Genomic DNA, 19,770 nt, shown 5'->3' with positions numbered 1-19,770 from the left:
TCTGAATCCCTTAGTTTTTCTAAATGTCTACAGTGGGCATCCTGTTGCTGGGTTGTGAGTGGGCATGCAGGGAGGGATTTTTGTTTGGCCTGCAGTCTCTTCCATGGATCTCCACCCCAGGCCTTCCTTGACAGTGTTCCCCACTCATCATTTATTTTTCTTGTGTCTTCCCCTAAAGCCCCAAAGTCTTGGCTTTTTCCTGTAGACGTCACCCATCTTCTCTACTGCCCCTATCCTCTCTCCTCACACCTTCACCCCTGATTCTGATTTTTCTCCTTACAGACATTTCATCTGGGTTTTTCTCTCCAATTTATTAAAGTTCTTTCCTCTATTACTGATTGGGCAGAAGGAGAGTCAGCTGATGACAGATAGCTTCTTTCTATCCATTGTTCTTTCTATAATAAAGTGTAAAATAGTTATAAAATAAAGCATAATAATTACTGGACTATCAGTTGGGAGAAAGTCCTGACATGTTCCTGGCTTTAGCTGTGACCTTGCAGAGAACCTTGAGCAGGAGTGGCTAGAAGTCAGGGATTCTTTGGAGGGTGAGGAAGAGAAGGCCGAATCTCCATTGCTCCTAAAATGGCTTATTCCTGGATTTCGAGAAGAGCCAGCCTGAATTCATGCTTGGCTCATTTGAATGGTGACAAAAGGAGGAGAAAATGGGTTAGTAAGCAAGTATTTCTAAGTACCTATTATACATTCTGTTGAGGACTACAAAAAAGTATAAGACATTGCTCTCATTTGAGACACCAAAACAGGAAAGTAGGAATTAATTCAATAAGAGTTATCACAAGGCAGTACTACACAAAATAAAACAAGACTCCAATTAATTAAGCCCAAATTTATGCACATCTGCCATGTCCAGTACTCGTTAAGACAGCAGCCCTGCTCTAAAATCATTCTGTGTCCAGACGTAGGTCCCGACAGAACATCTGCAGGTCATCCATGTAGCCTTGGGTCTCACCCTTGCTAGAAGAGGATAAGGCAAGAGTGAGAGAGAAAGGCAAGAGAAAGGCTCTCTAGGTTTGCCAAAGGCCTTCCAACCTTGACTCCGTCCAGAATCAAGCAGCAGGGTCGTGGGCAGCTTTTTGGCAACCCCCTTTGCAAGAGGCTGGAAGGCCATCATGGACACCACTCCTGGTCTGGATTTTCCTATCACTGGATCATCTGCCAGGACCCAGCTCTGGGCTGGGAGGGCCCTCAGGCCTGAGGAGCTCTCTGCATCTCCTGCTGCAGATCCCTAACGTGGGTTCTGAAAAGCAGGCAAGCCAGGTGCAGAGGGGGCCCCAACATATGTGCCTGGAGAGAGCCTGGAGGCAGAGAGGGACGCCTGGTTTCCAGAGAAGGCTGGGATGCTGTAGGAAGAAAGGAGGAGGCAGCCGGGTTTCCAGACTCTTGACAGATGGTGACTGATCATGTGACAGCTGCCAGGACAGGAGGTCACTCGCCCTGGGAGGAAAGCAGATACCCCCTAACCCCAGACTCTTAAACACTGAATTTTCCCAGCCCGGACCCTAATCAAAGAACTTAAACAAAACAGAGCAAAACAGCCAACCCGACCAATGCCTGCCCCTCACGGCACCAAAATGGAGCACTCGGGGTCAAAGGGCCCGTCTTTGGGGGAGTGGGGATGGTTCTTCATCTCCCCAAAGCAAACGGGGACTATGGGCCCCAGGGTGCGGCCTTGAAGGTCTCCCTTCTCACTTGTCTCTCCCAGGATAATGATCACTTGGAAATCGAAGGACAAATCCGTTAACAAGCTCTGGAGCTGGGCTCGGGTTAGGGAAAATTACTTAAGGAGTGAGTGGCAAGCCAGGGAATCGGCTCCCCGCTCACAGGCTTATCGCTGCCCCCGCTCCCGGGGCCCCAGTTCCGGGGGAGAGGAGAGCACTGCCCTGGCCGAGGGCGCCCAAGACCCCAAGGGCTGGAGGGGGCTCCGGGTGCGAGAGCAGCCGGGGCGCCGGGTTCCCCAGGCGGGGACGCGGCCCTCCGTCCCTGGAGGCCACACTTGACCTGCGGCTGCGGAACTCGCTCCCTAACAGCTCAGCGTCAGCCCGAATCCGGCTCAGCGTCAGCCCGAATCCGGCTCACCATACGGCGGAGGGCGACACCAGAGGGCGACAGTCCCCGGCTGCGGACTCACCACCCTCGCTTCCCCCAGCGGAACGCCCGGCCTGGCGGGCTCCGGCGGATGCCCTCCAACCGCCCTGAAGCCCCTCTGACGAGGAAAAAGGCGGTAGGGGGCTGTTTCAGGCGAGTCCCCTCTCCTGGCCTCAGCCACAGTCGCTGAGAGCCCCACAACCTCCACGTAACGTCTGTGCCCACGACACGCCCTATTTGGTTTTTGGCTGTGCGGGAAAGCTATGGGATCTTAGTTCCCTGACCAGGGATCGAACCCCAGCCTTTTGTGCTGAAAGCGCTAGAGTCTTAACCACTGGACCACCGGGAAAGTTCCTGCACCCTCTATTCTGATCTCTGAATCCACCCAGGCCTCCTCCAAAGTCTCTAAGACTACCGGGCCTCAGCAACAACATCCGTGTCCACCACAGCCTCCACCATCAGGACCACAACATCTGAGAGCACCATGGCCTCCGCCCCCAATCCTGAGAGGTGGACGGCTGCTTACACAGCCTCTGATACCGCAGCTGCTAAGTCGCTTCAGTCGTGTCCGACTCTGTGTGACCCCAGAGACGGCCTCCCACCAGGCTCCCCCGTCCCTGGGATTCTCCAGGCAAGAACACTGGAGTGGGTTGCCATTTCCTTCTCCAATACATGAAAGTGAAAAGTGAAAGCGAAGTCGCTCAGTTGTGTCTGACTCCTAGCGACCCCATGGACTGCAGCCTACCAGGTTCCTCTGTCCATGGGATTTTCCAGGCAAGAGTACTGGAGTGGGGTGATACCGCAGCAGTCTCCACTAAAACCTCTGCCCCCGCCACAGCTACCACAGTGCCCACTGAGACCACCACAGCTTCCATGGTGGCATCTGTGCCCATCACAGTCTCCACCAATGAAACCACCACAGGCTTTGAGACCACCCACCATGGCTTCTACCATAGCCTCAGGAACCCCTGTGGAGTCTGTGCCCACCCAGGCCTCTGAAACTACTGTGGCCATCTCAAAATACTGAGTATTGGTATTAGTCCAGGGGATGTGAAGGATACTTCACAAGTCAAATCTTGCTTGTTATTTGTCTTTCCAAATAAAGTGCTGGAACACAGCCATGCCTATTTGTTTACATTTATAGCTGCTTTCCAGCTACTTTGCATAATTGTGACAGAAACTGTGACCAAATGGCTTAAAAATCTACCATCTAGCTCTTTACAGGAAGAGTTTGCCAACCTTGCTCTAGTCCAAGACCAAAACTAGTTTTTTTTCATACTCCGGCACTTGCTGTTAAAAAAACCCATCTCTGCACTTGCCATCAGCACTCATAATGGAACTGATTCTACCCACTTTGTTCCGACACCTTCTGCTATTCCAGTGACTGAGACTGTTCTATCAGCATAGCCACTTCCCATCTAAACACAACATTGCTGTGGACACCACCATCTCTAATGCCTCTTCTATATCAGGTCCTCCCCCCTTGTCTGAGTCCCCTCTCCTCCTGCCCCGGCCCCTGGGGTCACCATCTTCTTCATGAGGATCAGGTTCTTCCACATCTATTTGGAGCACACTCAGCTCGACTTTGTTGATCACCACGAATGTGTTCAGTTTATATCACCTCTGCTCCAAGTCATGACCATTGCCTCATCCATGGGTAAATCTTATTCTGTCATCTCTTCCTCCAGCACTATCCTTATACCCAGTGACTAGATCACAAGAGTATCAGACCCTGTTCCTGCACACCCTCTTCTCTGTGGGTGGCCACTTCCATAATTGAATAGATCTCCCACTTCTCCATCAGCCATGGTCACATTTCCTCAATCTTCTGCCTCCACCATCCGCAGTACCATCCATGCATGTATTCTACCTCCTCTTCTGAAAGACACTCGTCTCCATTCTGGGGACTGTGGCCTCGGGAGAATCACTTTCTACTGTCTCTCTTCCCACCGCAACACCTCCCCTCAAACCAGCACCACAGTTGTGTTAGAGTCAACCCCTCTGCTCTAAGGACACCTGCCTCTCCATTAATTTTCTCCACTACAAGTCCATCATGTTCGGTAATCTATTTCCCAGGCACTAGGATCCCTGCAACAAAACCCAGATACCCCCATTTCTGTCACCCCCGCTCCTGGAGTGAACTCCACATCTCCTGCTACCAGCAATACCATCCCTGGGATAGCCCTGATGCCCCATATACCTCTGGCCTGGGCACATCCATTATTGGAGCATCATCCACCACCACAGTGCCAGGTACTAGGACCACCAGGACAGGATATCCCCATGAGCCAACCACCAGTCCTGGAACCAGCACCATCTCCCATGAAACAAGCCCTGTCAGCACGGGCACAAGCATAAGTTAGTGTGAACCACATGCCAACACATGTGCTTCAACCGAGTGGATATTTGCAGCCTGAGGCATCACCCTCATTTCTCTGGCTGCAGCCGTGGCTGAGTTGGACTAACGCAGGACTGAGTTTTGTCTGGTGAATTACTGTGCATGGAGATGGGGGGACCCACCTAGAAGATGGATCATGAATGGGAACGGAATAATAGAAATGGGACCAGTAAGACATTCAGAATGAGAAAGCAATGTGTGGCAACTCACGCATGCTAGCCTCATCAACACGAGATCAGTGGGAGCAAACTTGTCTCACTAAGTCAGATTTATTGGCTTGTTGTACCAAAAGAGACTGTACACTAGAGGGACTAAGGAGCTTCTTATCAACTAAGGAAGAAGCATTGTAGTGTTGAGGAAAGCGTGGAGTTTGGGTGCAAGTTAAATGAAGCAGTTTTAATAAGCTTAGAACAAAGCAGGACTGTGTGTACAAGGATCCACAGCGACGGGAGACTGTGAAGTAGACCTGGTTTCCTTGGAAACTACATAATTACAAGAGACCTGGAATGTTATTCAGAAAGTCTCATCTCCCCCAGGGTAGGAATTCCAGGCTGCTTCTCTATGGCAGAGTGACTTAGATTCTCCAGATAAGAATGGGCTATTTCCTTCTTACTGATTCAAATAGCAAATTTTCGATAGTCTATGATTTCACAGAACTAAATTTTTCATTGACAAAATCATTGAAAGTGAGTAAGTCACTCAAAGAAGGGGGCTGTTTTGATGCTTCACAGCTGCAGTGTGTCCTTGGGAAAAATACTTTCAGTGATCTTTGCATCTGGTTTGATCTACATTGTTATCCCAGCCTGGTGAACTATAAGATAGACTGTTACCTTCTCCGTCAGAGTTTTACTTTCTCACATGACATAATACAAAGGCCACAAGAGGGAGCAAAACAGAAAATACAAATGATAGATTATACAGCAAGAAGTAGAAAAAAAGAAAACAAAGATGAAGTGGCGGCCCAAGAGAAAGGTAAATGCATGGGTCTATGTGGTGTGAACAGAGGCGAGGATAAAGGAAAGCATATCTTTTTTAAAAAAACAGCTGGAACTAAAACTGAGTGTTAATTTTAATTCTGGAATTCCTAAAAAATAAAGCAAAAAGACAACTACACTGTAATGTATTCCTTCTGCCAAACTAAAGACACAAGAGATTTCCTGAGAAGCAAATTGCATTTCCAGAAAAAAGGCACTCTCAAAGAAATCAAGAAATTTATTACATGAATCCTGTAATGAGACAGCAGACTCATAATAGAGTCCGTCTTCCACTATGATTTTGTAAAAGATCCAAAGCACATATAAAAAGGGGCATTTCTTAAATTGATCTTATCTAAAATCCAGCCCACTCAAGTTCTCCATTTCTCATTTCAGGAGCAATATTTAAAATATTTACCGGCAGAATGGCACAAGCCTTGGTTTTGGTGCAGAGCCTGAGAAGAATCCTACTGTGTCGGGTTATTTCTTTCGTCTGACTGTGGCAAGTCCTGGGGTCCTGAGGGAAGGTCTTTGATTGGAGGGACTTTGCTCAGGGGGCTGTGTACAGTGGTTATTTATCAACTGGTAGAGAAGAATTTTAATATTTTAACAACTGATGTGACCTGACCTTTAAGCATAGATCTGGGTGTAAGTCTAGAATGGAGTATGAAGCACTATAAATTCAAAACATCTTCCCTACGTCCTGAATTCCAGTAATTTTAAGGTGATGTCTGGCTGTGATTTTCATTTTGGTACTCCCAGGTAGATCCTCAAGTGTGGCTGCCATTCATGTTGAACATGCCCATCTAAGAGTGTGACTGTAAAGCTTTAAATAAAATAACATTTAGCAGTTAAAAAAAAAAAAAGCTGGAACTATGCACTAAAAAAAGGATCTTTAGAAGGGATGAACATTTGGCCCCCAACAGATTTTTCACTATCATAGATATCCCTACATGCTAATTCCCAGGATGAGAGTAAGGGGCTCTTTTCCCCTGTTTTTATTATTTTGCCTAAGTGAAAAGAAATTCACTTTTGTAGGTGCCTCTTGTGTGTGTGTGTTAGTCACTCAGTCATGTCTGACTCTTTGTGACCCCCAAGGACTGTAGCCCACCAGGCTCCTCTGTCCAGGGGATTTCCCAGACAAGAATGCTGGAGTGGGTTGCCATGCCCTCCTCCAGGGGATCTTCCTGACACAGGCTCCGAACGTGGGTCTCCTGCACTGCAAGGCAGATTCTTTACCATCTGAGCCACCAGGGGTACCTCTTAGCACACATCAAATAAGTTGGACACACTAAGGGAGGATAACAAGAAAATACCCTTAGCAAGGACAGAGCCCCAGAAACACCCATTCTTGTATAGAGGAGGCTTCTGAGCTTTGAGAGCTGACCTATTTGGAGGCCTAAAGCCCCCTGCAGTTCTCTGGGGGTGGGAGAGGAGTGACAGCCACATGCCAGTGGCAGAAGGCGTTTCTGCATTCTATTCTCCATCCTAGTTTTAACCCTGTAATATATCTTTCTTGTTTAATTTTTTTTTAATGTATTTATACTGTCTGGGGACTTCCCTGGTGGTCCAGTGATTAAGAATCTACCTTCCAATGCAGGAGATGTGGGTTCAATCCCTGGTAGAGGAACTAAGATCCCACATGCCACAGGGCAACTATTATAAGCCCATGAGCCACAACTATAGAGAAGCCCGTACACCTCAACGAATACCCAGTGCAGACGAAATATTTAAATATATATATATATCTATACTTTCCTTTTTTGGCAGTATGTATTCCTGAAGTAGACTTCAATGTATGTAGGATAAGCCAGAGTAAATATACAATAAATAAATGAAAAATCCACACACCAGCCACAAATGGCTGGCATAATTTATAATCAACATACTTGCATTTCTTATTTCAGATTCTCTGATCCCTCCCAGTGGGGAGAACAAAATGTGACTTACCAGCCATGAACAATCCTCTAATTGTTTAAGGTAAAGATGTAATAATAATAACTAGTACTTTATTAACTGTGTACTAGGTGCGAGGTCCTGGTCTAAAGTACAAAAAAGCATTGTTTCTCCTTAATTCTGCTTACTCTTATTATTCCATTTTACAGGCTAGACACTGCAGTCAGAGACTGAAGGCGCTTGTTGAAGATCACAGGGCGAGGTGGTGACAGAACTGGGGCTCTAACTCAAGTCTGCTTCACAGGAGAGTCTGTGCTCTTAGCCTCAGTGTTTAAAGCTGGTTCTCCAACTTTTAGTTCTTAATGGGCCTTCCTTTATCTTAAAAAATAATTGAAGTGTAACTTACAAGAAGTGCACAGATCTCAAGTGTACATCTTGATTATTTTAAAAATGTGTACGCACCCGAATAACCACCAACCCATTCAAAATAGTGAACATTCCTAGCATCTGAGTAGTTTCTGTGTCTACTCCCTGTCAATACCTGCCTGACCAACTAAGTATTATTCTGACTTCTAATTTATGAACTCTCATAAGTTTCTTGTTTTTACTTGCCCTCATCAACATGTGACTTTCTTGGCTGATAAACACAATGAAAGCCTCCCTATTTCTGGGAGACTCTTGGCTGTGGATTTGCCAAGGTAGAGAGCAATGATCGTAGCATTCATATAGAGAATATGTAAGTGCAGTAATCACTGTTACTGTTTTCTCAGAGATGCTGAAAAAAAATAAATAAGAGGAAGAGAGATACACACCAAGAATGGATGAAAAGAGAAAATTTGTGATTTTTGGCAATCCAAGTTTTAATGATCTGAAAGAAAAGGATTTAACTTTAATAATATATATATTTTCTCTTTTATAAGAACTTTTAAAATAATTTTATTTATTTGTTTTTGGCTGTGCTGGGTCTCTGTTGCTGTGTGGGCTTTGCTCTAGTTGTGGAGATCAGGGGCTACTCTCTAGTTTCAGTGCTCGGGCTTCTCATTTCAGTGGCTTCTCTTGTGAAGCACAGAATCTAGCAGGATGCACGGACTTCAGTAGTTGCGGCTCCCGGGCTCTAGAGCTCTAGAGCACAGGCTCAACAGCTGTAGGCACGGGCTTAGACGCGCCGCAGAATGTGGGATCTTCTTGGATCAGTGATCGAACCCGTGTCCCTTGCTTTGGCAGGTGGATTCTTTACCTGCCACCAGGGAAGCCCCTAGAAGGACATTTCTATTTCCCTGATAAAAAAAGAGGCATTTACAACCTCCATGACCACAGAATTGACATTGGTCTGGACCTTGACTCAAGATTGGGCTCTGGAATGTTCCATGGCCTAGAAAATGAACTGGATCATGGAGGAGCATAGGCTTTAGACACAGGGTAGGCCATGGACAGTGCCATGAATTGATGAAGGACAGGGAAGCCTGGCATGCTGCAGTCCACAAAGTTGCAAAGAGTTGGACACGACTGAGTGACTGAACAACCACCAAGGAGGTGGTTATGGCATGAATCCTGGAGAAAGTCAAAGACATGGAAGGAGCCATGACAAGGGGCATAAAGTGTATCACAGACAAGGCCACCAAGGAAAACTAAGAGGAAGGGGGAGTACGGACACAGACTGGATATGAGGGAGGCTTTGGAAAAGGAAATATCACAGAAGAAGGGGGTTACAGAAGAGAGGGGAGTGATTATAAAATGGGTCGAGATGGGCTTCCAATGGTCTTCAGAGAATCGGCCATGGAGATGGTCATGAGCAAGGTAGAAAAACAAAAAACAAGAGCCAGAGAAAAGACAGAGGTCACAGAGGCAGGACAGCCAGAAATACAGAGAATGTTCTGGAGGAGACCTGCAGCCTCATCATATTTGGACAGGAGCTCAAATTAAGATACTTCCAAAGCTTCACCACAGTTCAGAACCTCTTAAGAAGTCACAGTGACCAACCGTGCAACGATTTCTCTTTGCTCTCGTAATGCACAAGTAATCACGTGTGCCCTTTTCAATCTGGAATTGTTTTTTATTCCTCAGGACACAATGTGACTGGCAGGAAGAAGGATAATATTATTTCAGCTTAAAAAAACACAACAACTCGTATTTCTGGTGGCAAGATGACTTGTTTTTCGTTCATCTGTTTGAGCATTCTTTCTTTCCCCTCCTTTTCCTGTTTGTTACTGAGTGCTTACTATGTGCTTAGGATTGTACCAGGTAACTTTAAATGCACTATCATTTAACAAGTTTGAAATTGTAATCTCAAAACAATCTTTTGAGAACTTCTACTTTTCTGGCAAGGTAATGGACAGGATGCATTAACCACCCCTCTTAATGAAAGCAACAAACATTGCTGGATAAAATATTGAAAAAAATCTTTGTAAATGTGTCAGTCATCTGGGTAGAAACTATCAATCAGCTGGGTAGATAGTAAGTAATATTTAGATCAACAACCAAGAGAATGCGGAGACTCAGAGAGGCTGAGGAAAGCTTTGAACCAACCTTCATATTGAAGGCATTTATCATATTTGTGTTTAAACTTACCTTCTCACAGCTTTTTTGCATGTAAGGTACAGGAAACAAAGTCCAGGACCTACATAAGGTGTGGAGTCCAACAGGAGACTAAAGAAAGCTGAGACCTAAAAGGGTTAAAGCCTCAGTGTTGTGGTTAAATAGAATGAAATTGTATCGCCCACTTTGCATATTGGCAATTGAGACAAATGTTTGTCTCTAAACTTGACACTGAGTGGAGGGAGTTAAGAACCTCCCCTGAAAATTTGTAATTGCATGACATTCTTCATTTGGGCTTGTAGCTTCAAATCATACAAACTGGGTAGACAGAAAGCCATCTTTGACCTACTCATATCTTCCAGGTCTCCTTTATTTTTGGGGAGATTCTCACTCCCACTTTGTCTTTTCCAAATGCTATATGACAAGTAAGGAGAAAATCACTGCCACATGCTACAGTTAAAATCTCAAAATACACTTAGCATCTATATATCTATGGTTTTCCTTTGTCCTTTATTATTGTGTCCTGTATTATTATGTACAAAACATTGTTGTTGTTTAGTCGCTAAGTCATATCCAACTCTTTTGCCACCCCATGGACTGTAGCCTGCCCAGCTTCTCCACCCATGGAATTTCCCTGCAAGAATACTGAAGTGGGTTGCCATTTCTTTCTCCAGGGGATCTTCCTGACCCAGAGATCAAACCCACGTCTCCTGCATTAGCAGGCAGATTCTTTACCGCCTGAGCAGTAAAGAGCCACGAGGGAAGCCCCCACTAAACACTGTACTGTGCCTTTAAATACACCATCATTTATTTCTCAGAACAATCCAATGAAAACTTAAATGTCTGGCTCTATAATGGCCTCCCTGCCTTGACTTAAAATACGCTGAAAAACTAAAGATGGTGGACTAAAACTTCTTCTTAGATGTATCAGTGACTCAGCAGGACAATAAGAAATACTAAAAGGAAAGACTAAAGTTAAAGTAGGAACCCAAGGAGTAAGGGGAATGAATACTCAAGCCAACGTTTGCCCAATCAGTTGAACTTAAGCTTCTGGTAGCACAGCCTCAGTCAGACTGACCCAAGTAAGGACTCTCTCGGTAGACCTTCACATAAAACTGAAACCTTCAGGGAGAGTGTAAAAACTAACCCACTCTTCCTCTAAGGAAATGTGAGCAAAATTGTCTGCCTCTAAACTCAACGCAGAGGAAGGAAGGATGGGGAAGTACCTTTTGAGAAATAATTTGTACACAATACTTTACATGGTTTGCAGCCCCAAATCATGCAAACTTGGTGATTCAAAAGAGCTCCAGCCTATGATTTAATTTAAAGGAATCTTCAAGTGGGATTGCCTCCCTATGCTTAGCAAAAACATGCAAATTTACTGTGGATGGTCAGAACTCATTTCAGGCTTCAGAGGACTTACACACGTAATAACGCAAGAAAAATAAATTTATAGTTATAAATCTCAAAGCACTAATGAGGTACCACAAGTGAAAACCAGCAAGAAACAAAACAAAACAAGTAGCAGGATCAGATCCACAAAAAATCATAGGTATTGTCATAGCTTTATGGCTGTCTACTAATATCCACTTTCCATCTTTGACAATAGAATTCTCAAGTTTTAGTTGAGCACATGTCCACCCAGCAAAGGACTATATTTCCCAGACTCTCTTGCAGCTTACTGTAGCTGTGTGACTATATACTATTATATTAATTAATGGTATATATATATATATATATATATATATATATATACACCTTATCTAACTTATATGCAGAATACATCATGTGAAATGCCAGACTGGATGAAGCACAAGCTGGAATCAAGATTGCCAGGAGAAATACCAATAATCTCAGATATGCAGATGACACCACCCTTATGGCAGAAAGTGAAGAACTAAAGAGCTTCTTGATGAAAGTGAAAGAGGAGAGTGAAGAAGCTGGCTTAAAACTCAACATTCCGAAAACTAAGATCATGGCATCTTGTGCCATCACTTCATGGCAAATAGATGGGGAAACAATGGAAGTAGTGTCAGACTTTATTTTTGGGGGGCTCCAAAATCACTGCAGATGGTGATTGCAGCCATGAAATTAAAAGACACTCGCTCCTTGGAAGAAAAGCTATGACCAACCTAGACAGCATATTAAAAAGCAAAGACATTACTTTGCCAACAAAAGTCCATCTAGTCAAAGCTATGGTTTTTCTAGTAGTCATGTATGGATGTGAGAGTTGGACTATAAAGAAAGCTGAGCGCTGAAGAACTGATGCTTTTGAACTGTGGTGTTGGAGAAGACTCTTGAGAGTCCCTTGGACTGCAAGGAGATCCAACCAGTTCATCCTAAAGGAAATTAGTCCTGAAAAATTCATTGGAAGGATTGATGCTGAAGCTGAAACTCCAATACTTGTCCACTTGATGCAAAGAACTGACTCGTTTGAAAAGACCCTGATGCTGGGAAAGATTGAAGGCAGGAGGAGAAGGGGCCAACAGAGGATGAGATGGTTGGATGGCATCACCTACTTGATGGATATGAGTTTGAGCAAACTCTTAGAGTTGGTGATGGACAGGAAGCCTGGTGTGCTGCAGTCCATGGGGTCACAAAGAGTCGGACACTACTGAGTGACTGAACTGACATGCTCCTTGGGAGAAAAGCTATGACAAACCTAGACAGTGTATTAAAAAGCAGAGACATTACTTTGCCAACAAAGGTCAACTGTGTGACCATGTTCTTATGGTGTGTAAGCAATAATCTCTTGTGAAGTTAAAAAAAAAAACAAACAAGATAGATTTAACATACTTGATAATGTAAGAGTATGAGTTGGGAGACATAATAAGATGTAATAAGAATGAAAGTGTTCCAAGGTCCTTATATTGTTTGAAGGAACATAAAGATATTAATTATATTTAGGCTGATAAGTATGCATGTCTTTTAGGAAAAGTCTAAAAGGTGAAATCTGGAATTGAATTTAGGACCTCCTCCTCCTCCAAATAATTCTAGAGGGAAGAAATTTTCTTTCTTAGAGTGCTATTGGCTTTCTGGCCACAGGACAGGATTACTGGGGGTCCAGAAGCCTGCCTGTCCCTGACTGGCACCTCATACCTCAGCCTCAGAAACCATCCAGGCTTGCGTGCAAGCCTTTCCCAGCACACTCTGTCCCTTCTGGCTCTCAGACTCAATTATTCCAAGCACCTTCATGTTTCCAGCCACCTCCTACTTGCCAGCTTCTTTGTAGCAGGTCTGACATATCAAGGATGCCTGTTCACCTATAAATAAACTACCTGAGACGTTGCCTCTTCCATGAAGCTTCTCCTCACTGACAGGGAATGGAGACAGCTGACTTTGATCATGCAGACAGCACTGGAACTCCCATCAATCCTACTGCCTCGCCCTGGCCCCAAGAAGTCTTCCCCATGAACTCCTCAAACCCTCCACTCATTCACATCGCTTCAGTCATGCTCATTTAGCCAACTGTGTGTCCTTTCTCCCGCTGGATCTGTGTCCACACCCAACTCGAAGTTCCTAAGGAACTTGGACCATGTATCTCCCTCCCCCGACAGAGTTGAGGTCTCCTGATGTGGTTCCCATGCTATACCCTCCTGGGAGATGCTTCATTAAGTCTGATGAGAAGCAACATTTGAAGGGTCCCAGGGAAGAAAAGCTCCTATGAATTACTCTGAAGACAAACAAGAAGGGAACCCCTATGGTTGAGAATCAAAAGGTGGCCCTTGAGCGGGGGGAGGGAAAAATTGGGAGTTTGGGATTAGCAGATAGAAGCTATTATACATAGGATGGATAAAGAACAAGATCTTACTGTATAGCCCAAGAAACTATATCAAATCATAGTGGAAAAGATATGAAAAAGAATCTATGTATCTGTGTAACTGAATCACTTTACAGCAGAAATTAACACAACATTGTAAATCAGCTATACTTCAATAAAATGTTTAAAAGGGAGGGCCTATATCACCCCTTCGCCTGCTATGAATATGACAAGTAGTTTGTTCCTGCATATTTAACACTCTCTCCCACCCTCATCCCCCATGCCCCAGAGACCCCAAAGATAACTACATTGCCCATGGGTCTCTCTTTCCCTGTTCAGTCATTGTGCATTGTTGAGTGCCTACTGCATACTCAGCAATGTACCATCTGTCTTCTGCTTGTATCCCAGGAGCCCAGATCCCTAGTTACTACTCTCTTTGAAGTCTCATATTTTTTTGATTCGGAGATGTGGGGTCCTGCCCCTCAGCTCAGTCTGTTAGGGTTTCTTTCATGCTAAAAGTAAACACACAGCACTTCGTGACTAGGAAACAAAGTCGTGAACTGGAACAGGTTTCTGACCCCATTTTTGCCTCAAGGGTGGGTCCCTTCCACTCTGACAATCTTGATCTTCTTATCCAATCCTACTTCCTGCTCAAACCCAGCCCAATGCCCTGCCTAGTGTGATCACATCATTCTCCTTTCTCACCTTCCTCTTGACCCCCAGCCTATTCCTTCCCAGACTCAGTATTGTTTTGTTACTTGTTCACAGTTGGTTGAAAAACAGGTCAATTTCCCAACTCCTCCCCAACCTATATGAAGCTATAAAGGCCCCTGCAGCTTATCCATGATAAAGAAAGAGGCAACAACATCGTGTGAAGAAAGCTTAAGTAGCCCAGGGATCTCATCTCCCACCACTCAAGCTCAAGATTCTTTCCAAGAACATATACTTAGGAGACCTAAGCTCTTGGAAGCTCCAGCCTTTATCTCTTCACCTTGGACTCTCCTTTCTCAAGATACTGTTCTTTGTCTTCTAGGTCTTGGCCACATCTGGGATCCAAGCACCTTGTTTACCAGCCACGAAGAGGAAGATCAAGATGCAGAAAAGAAACATTTGCCTTAAGTATTGCTTACTGTTGCATCTCCTGCTATTACAACATGGTGAGTGCTTTTCTTTAAAGGTGGGTGGTCTGTGAACTTTTGAGAGATCATGGGAGATGATGATCACCACTAGGAACAGCTCTGGTTTTCCTCCATAGACTGAGGGTCATTTCACTCCGATCACTTCAGTCTAATAAGGTATCACCCAGGAGGCAGTCAAGCACAGTGCTTAGAACTGTGGCCTTGGTGTCCAGTTGTCAATGTCTGAATCATGGCTCCATCTGTTACCTACGCACTTTAGGTTAGTTAGCTGCTCTGTGCCTCCGTTTATGCATCTATAAAATGGCAATAATCCATGAGATATGGCTAGAGGGCTAAACATTAGTAACAAGAAGAATTGACTTGTTTAAAAATATCCCTCTTCTATATTCTATAGACTTAATTTTTCTCCTGTCCTTAACCCTGATTCCCCAGTCAGCCTAAGTCAGCCTCAGACCAAGGAGAAAAGGATTTAAGAGTTGAAACGAACCCCCACTCTGTTCCACACTTCTGACACTCTATTAAACACTCCTTGGGCCATCTTCTATTGTGCAACTAGGAAGCATGGCTTCTTAGAGAATCCTTTAATTTTTATTTTGGCTGTGCCACATGGCTTGCAGGATCTCAGTTCCCCAAACAGGGAATGAACCTGAGCCATTTGGCAGTGAAAGTGCCGAATCCTAACTACTCGACCCTAGGGAACTCCCTGAGAATTCATCATTTTGAATCAAAATTAGCCCTCATAGAATTTTGATGCGCCTATTCTGTTCTTCAAAACTTCTCAGATAAATCCATTTCCTCTTTTACATATCACCCCTACTCTTGTTTATCTCCGTTTCTTTTTTAAAATTATACCTTATGTGTGTATGTGTTTTTGGCTGTGCTGGGTCTTCCTTGCTGTGAGCGGGCTTTCTCTAGTTACAGCAAGGGAGGGCTACTCTCTAGTTGCTGTGCTTGGATTCTCACTGTGGCAGCTTCTCTTCTTGTGGCTTGAGGGCTCTGGAGTACACAGGCTTCAGTAGTTGCGGTACATGGGTTTAGTTGTGGGAAGTGGGCTTAGTTGCCCTGTGGCACCTGGAATCCTTCCACACCAGGGATCAAACCTGTGCCCCTGCTTTGGCAGGCACACTCTCAACCACTGGACCACAAGGAAGTCCTCATCTCAGTTTCTTATTTAGTTTTATTCATGATTCTGATCTTAACTTCAATTTGTACTCCATTGCAGACTTCAGCAGGGAGCGGGGCTTTCCCCAAATAGAAATAAATTCTAATCATATATTATATAGCTCAGTACGTAAAGCATCTACCTGCAATGCAGGAGACCTGGGTTCAATCCCTGGGTTGGGAAGTTCCCCTGGAGAAGGAAATGGCAACCCACTCCAGTATGCTTGCTGGAGAATCCCATGGACAGAGGAGCCTGGCAGGCTACAGTTCATGGGATCCCAAGAGTCAGACACAACTTAGTGCTTTCTTTCTTCCTTTCTAATCCTATGTTAGTTCAAATAAGCCCGAGGGGAAAATACACCTGTGTGGGGTGAGGTGATAGGCACTCAGGTCCGAGTTAGTAGTAAAATGAACCAGAAATGAGATAAATTTCATGTGGGGAGCCTGAGTGTCTTTGTCCTTCAGGGTAGTGAGAGGCAAAAACAGGCACAAACTTAACTCCACCTGAGCCTTCAGGAAGGTGGAAATGCTTCCCTGTACCTGTAGATTTTGATTTGCAGACCTTAATCCTGGGAGAGCTTTTATATTTCAGCTACATATAACTTGTTCTTTTTCGATCTTTGCCTTGTGCTCAGGAGCTCCTGGAACTTAAATACATATATAATCACCCAGATACCTAGTCTCATCTCAGATTCTGATTCATTTAGTCTGGAGTGGTTTGCCTAGAAATCTTTATTTTTAACAAGCTTCCCAGATAATTCTGATATAGATGTTTTCTGAATAACACAGAAATATTTTTCAAGAAAGAAGCTATACCAATTTAAAAGTGAATTAGCCAATATACACATTTCACCTGGGTTCTACAATTCCTTTATAATACTTTTTATCTGCGTTAAATATTGTACAGCAGTTGATGGAATAAGCTCATTCTCAGTGAAATTAGTTCATGTAACCCAGGTTTTAGAGGTGGATGTGGAGGATGACTTAGCTTGGTGGTTAAAAATGCAGATTCAATAGCCTCGGTTCAAATTCCTGTTCTACTACTTACTAGCTGTATAAACTTGGGCAAGTGTCAACATTTCTAAGCCTCAGTTTTTTCATCTTAGCTGTTGATAATAATAATATCTATTTCACTGGGCTGTAGTGAAACATTAAATAGAATTATCCAGGTAATGAATTTAACCAGGCATTGAGCAGAAAGTATATATGCTCAATATATGTCATCATTTATAATTATCATTAGGCATAACCTCCAGTAATACTAGCACAGCTGTCAACAATGAATCCAGCCCAGCTTCCAGTGAACCCGATACAGCCACCACTGGATCCAATGCAACCTCCAGTGAGACTAGTATAGCCTTGAACACTGCATCCGGCACGACCCATGGTGGTCCTAGCACAGCCACTAATGCTGGATCCCAAGGGACCTCCAGTGGATCCAGCACCACCTCCAGTACTGAATCCAGCGTGACCTCTGGAGTGTCCAGCACAACCTCTGACACTGGATCTAGCATGACCTCTGAAGAGTCCAGCACAACCTCTGATACTGGATCCAGTGTGACCTCTGGAGAGTCCAGCACAACCTCTGACACTGGATCCAGTGTGACCTCTGGAGAGTCCAGCACAACCTCTGATACTGGATCCAGTGTGACCTCTGGAGGGGCCAGCACAACCTCTGATACTGGATCCAGTGGGACCTCTGGAGGGGCCAGCACAACCTCTGATACTGGATCCAGTGGGACCTCTGGAAGGACCGGCACAACCTCCAGTACTGGATCCAGTGGGACCTCTGGAGGGGCCAGCACAACCTCTGATTCTGGATCCAGTGGGACCTCTGGAAGGGCCAGCACAACTTCTGATACTGGGTCCAGCACAGCCTCCAGTGGGACCAGCACGGCCTCCAAAACTGGATCCAGTGCAACCACAGGAGGCTCTGATACATCTTTTCCAACTGGAACACACACAACTTCTAACAAAAGTAGCACAAGTGCTGGAACTCCAGTGGAGGATGTGAAGCCCAGTGGGTCCCTGAAGCCATGGGAAATCTTCCTCATCACTCTGGTCTCAGTTGTAGTGGTCGTGGGATTCTTTGCTGGGCTCTTCTTCTGCGTGGTGAGTGCCTAATACGTAGGAAAGTGCCTGGGGGAAGGAGTAGCAGGACCAGAAGGAAATGAAGTGTGAATAGTAGGACCATCAAGTTAGGGGTGAGTAGGAAAGAAAGATCAGGAGAAAGGTTCTAAAGAGAAACAGCAAGTTAGAAACAGAGGAACCAATCAATGTGCGGAGGAAACTATTGACTTGTGGGGAAAGGAGGGCAAAAGAAGAAATAAAGACTGTAAAGACTGGTGAAAGAGCTACCATGTGAGGGAGATGGTTTAAAGGGGGAGAAGATTCCAGCAAGAGTCCCTGGTGAAGGCTTGCTGGGGGTAGGGGACCCAATTCTGAAAGGATTCTGCCTTCTTTTTCTAGAGAAACTCCCTGTCCCTGAGAAATGTCCTTGACACAGCTGTCTACCGCCCCCATGGCCCCAACCTCGGCCGGGGCCCTGGAGGGAATCACGGAGCCCATCACAGGCCTGGGCGGAGCCCTGCCAGGTCCTGGAACAGACCCATATCCTCAGTAACCATGGAGATGAGAGAAAGTCACAGTGGGTTCTGAGCGGCTGCTGAAGCCATGGAGCCATTCCTCAGAGAGAAAGCCAGCCTGGGGGACCAGAGATCTGAGTGTTCTTTCATTCGTCCCCAGGAGCCCCTTCTCAGCTTCATTTGGGTCTCTGCCAGGCTTGAGGAAGACACTTCCTCTTTCTCTCTTGCTTTTACCAGATGTTGGGAAGAGACTCTGTTGGTCTTTAAGCTATGAAATAAACACATGAAATTAAATCACAGAGAGAACTTGTGTGTGCACATGAGTGGGTATCTGCCGCGCTGAATTGAATCTCCCAGTTGTATGAGAGAACCCCATGCCGGAATCCACTTGGCATTCAGAATCTCCATGGTAAAATTTGGACACCTCATTCATATCTGTCCCCTTTTTCTAATCCTTTTTGCCCTAAGCAGGAACCCTATGTCCACAAGACTCTCCCAGACTGACAAAACTGAATTGGGAGGGATGAGAAAGGAGGGCAGCTGCCAGGATCCTACAGGCTCATGGGATTAGGCCTGCGGTTTATAGAGACTGCATTATAGCACATGCAGAACCCAGAGCACGACAGGTAGTGACGCCACCAGTGCCCACCCTGTGGGCAGGGTGGCGTCACTCAAAGTCGCAGTATCCAGGCCATTTACATTTGCTCCTGACTTGGGTTACTTGTCAGAGTAGAGGTGCTAGTTGATACTTTCACTCTGAAAGTGCTGCCTTTGGAAGCAGAGAGAAAGTGCTTCCTGTTTTTATTGAGGGAAAGACTTCCTGACTTTACCAAGAGGCTCATGGCAGGAACATCTGGGGTAAAGCCGAGATTCTCATGAATTCCCCTTCCACAGGGGCTGCGCATACCCCTTTCGATGTCTAGGATAGAAGGCTACCTGATCCTACAGGTCTTGGAAGACAGAGAAGAGCTGTGTTGAAAAAGGCTAGTGGCTCTGAATCCACGAGGCTGTGACAGGGCTTCCACCTGGGACAGAGCCCTCAGGAAAGAACTAGCAGGTTGTTGGTGGATTCACCCCAACTCACAGCAGTGGGAACTGCTCTGCCTTCCACCATTCACTGGGTTTCTCAAGTGTCAGCACACCAGACAGTTGATCCCAGTCAATGAGTCCATGATGAGCCATACGCAGGCCTACCACCACCACCACCACCATCCTCTTA

At 45.2% G+C, this 19,770-nt stretch overlaps 1 protein-coding gene across 1 annotated transcript; it reads left to right on the top strand.

Annotated features, from left to right (window-relative positions):
• Window positions 1-14,531: 14,531 nt before the first annotated feature.
• On the top strand, window positions 14,532-18,839 carry MUC21 (mucin 21, cell surface associated). Its single transcript, XM_027524898.1, has 3 exons — window positions 14,532-14,823; window positions 17,210-18,078; window positions 18,436-18,839. The coding sequence occupies exons 1-3, from the start codon at window positions 14,760-14,762 to the stop codon at window positions 18,622-18,624; spliced, it is 1,122 nt and encodes a 373-aa protein (XP_027380699.1). The 5' UTR covers window positions 14,532-14,759; the 3' UTR covers window positions 18,625-18,839.
• Window positions 18,840-19,770: the final 931 nt, after the last annotated feature.

Source organism: Bos indicus x Bos taurus, chromosome 23 (assembly GCF_003369695.1).
Source record: "Bos indicus x Bos taurus breed Angus x Brahman F1 hybrid chromosome 23, Bos_hybrid_MaternalHap_v2.0, whole genome shotgun sequence".
Classification (NCBI taxonomy): domain Eukaryota; kingdom Metazoa; phylum Chordata; class Mammalia; order Artiodactyla; family Bovidae; genus Bos; species Bos indicus x Bos taurus.
The sequence above is the reverse complement of the archived record's forward strand: the minus strand, read 5'-3'. Positions and strand labels throughout refer to the sequence as shown.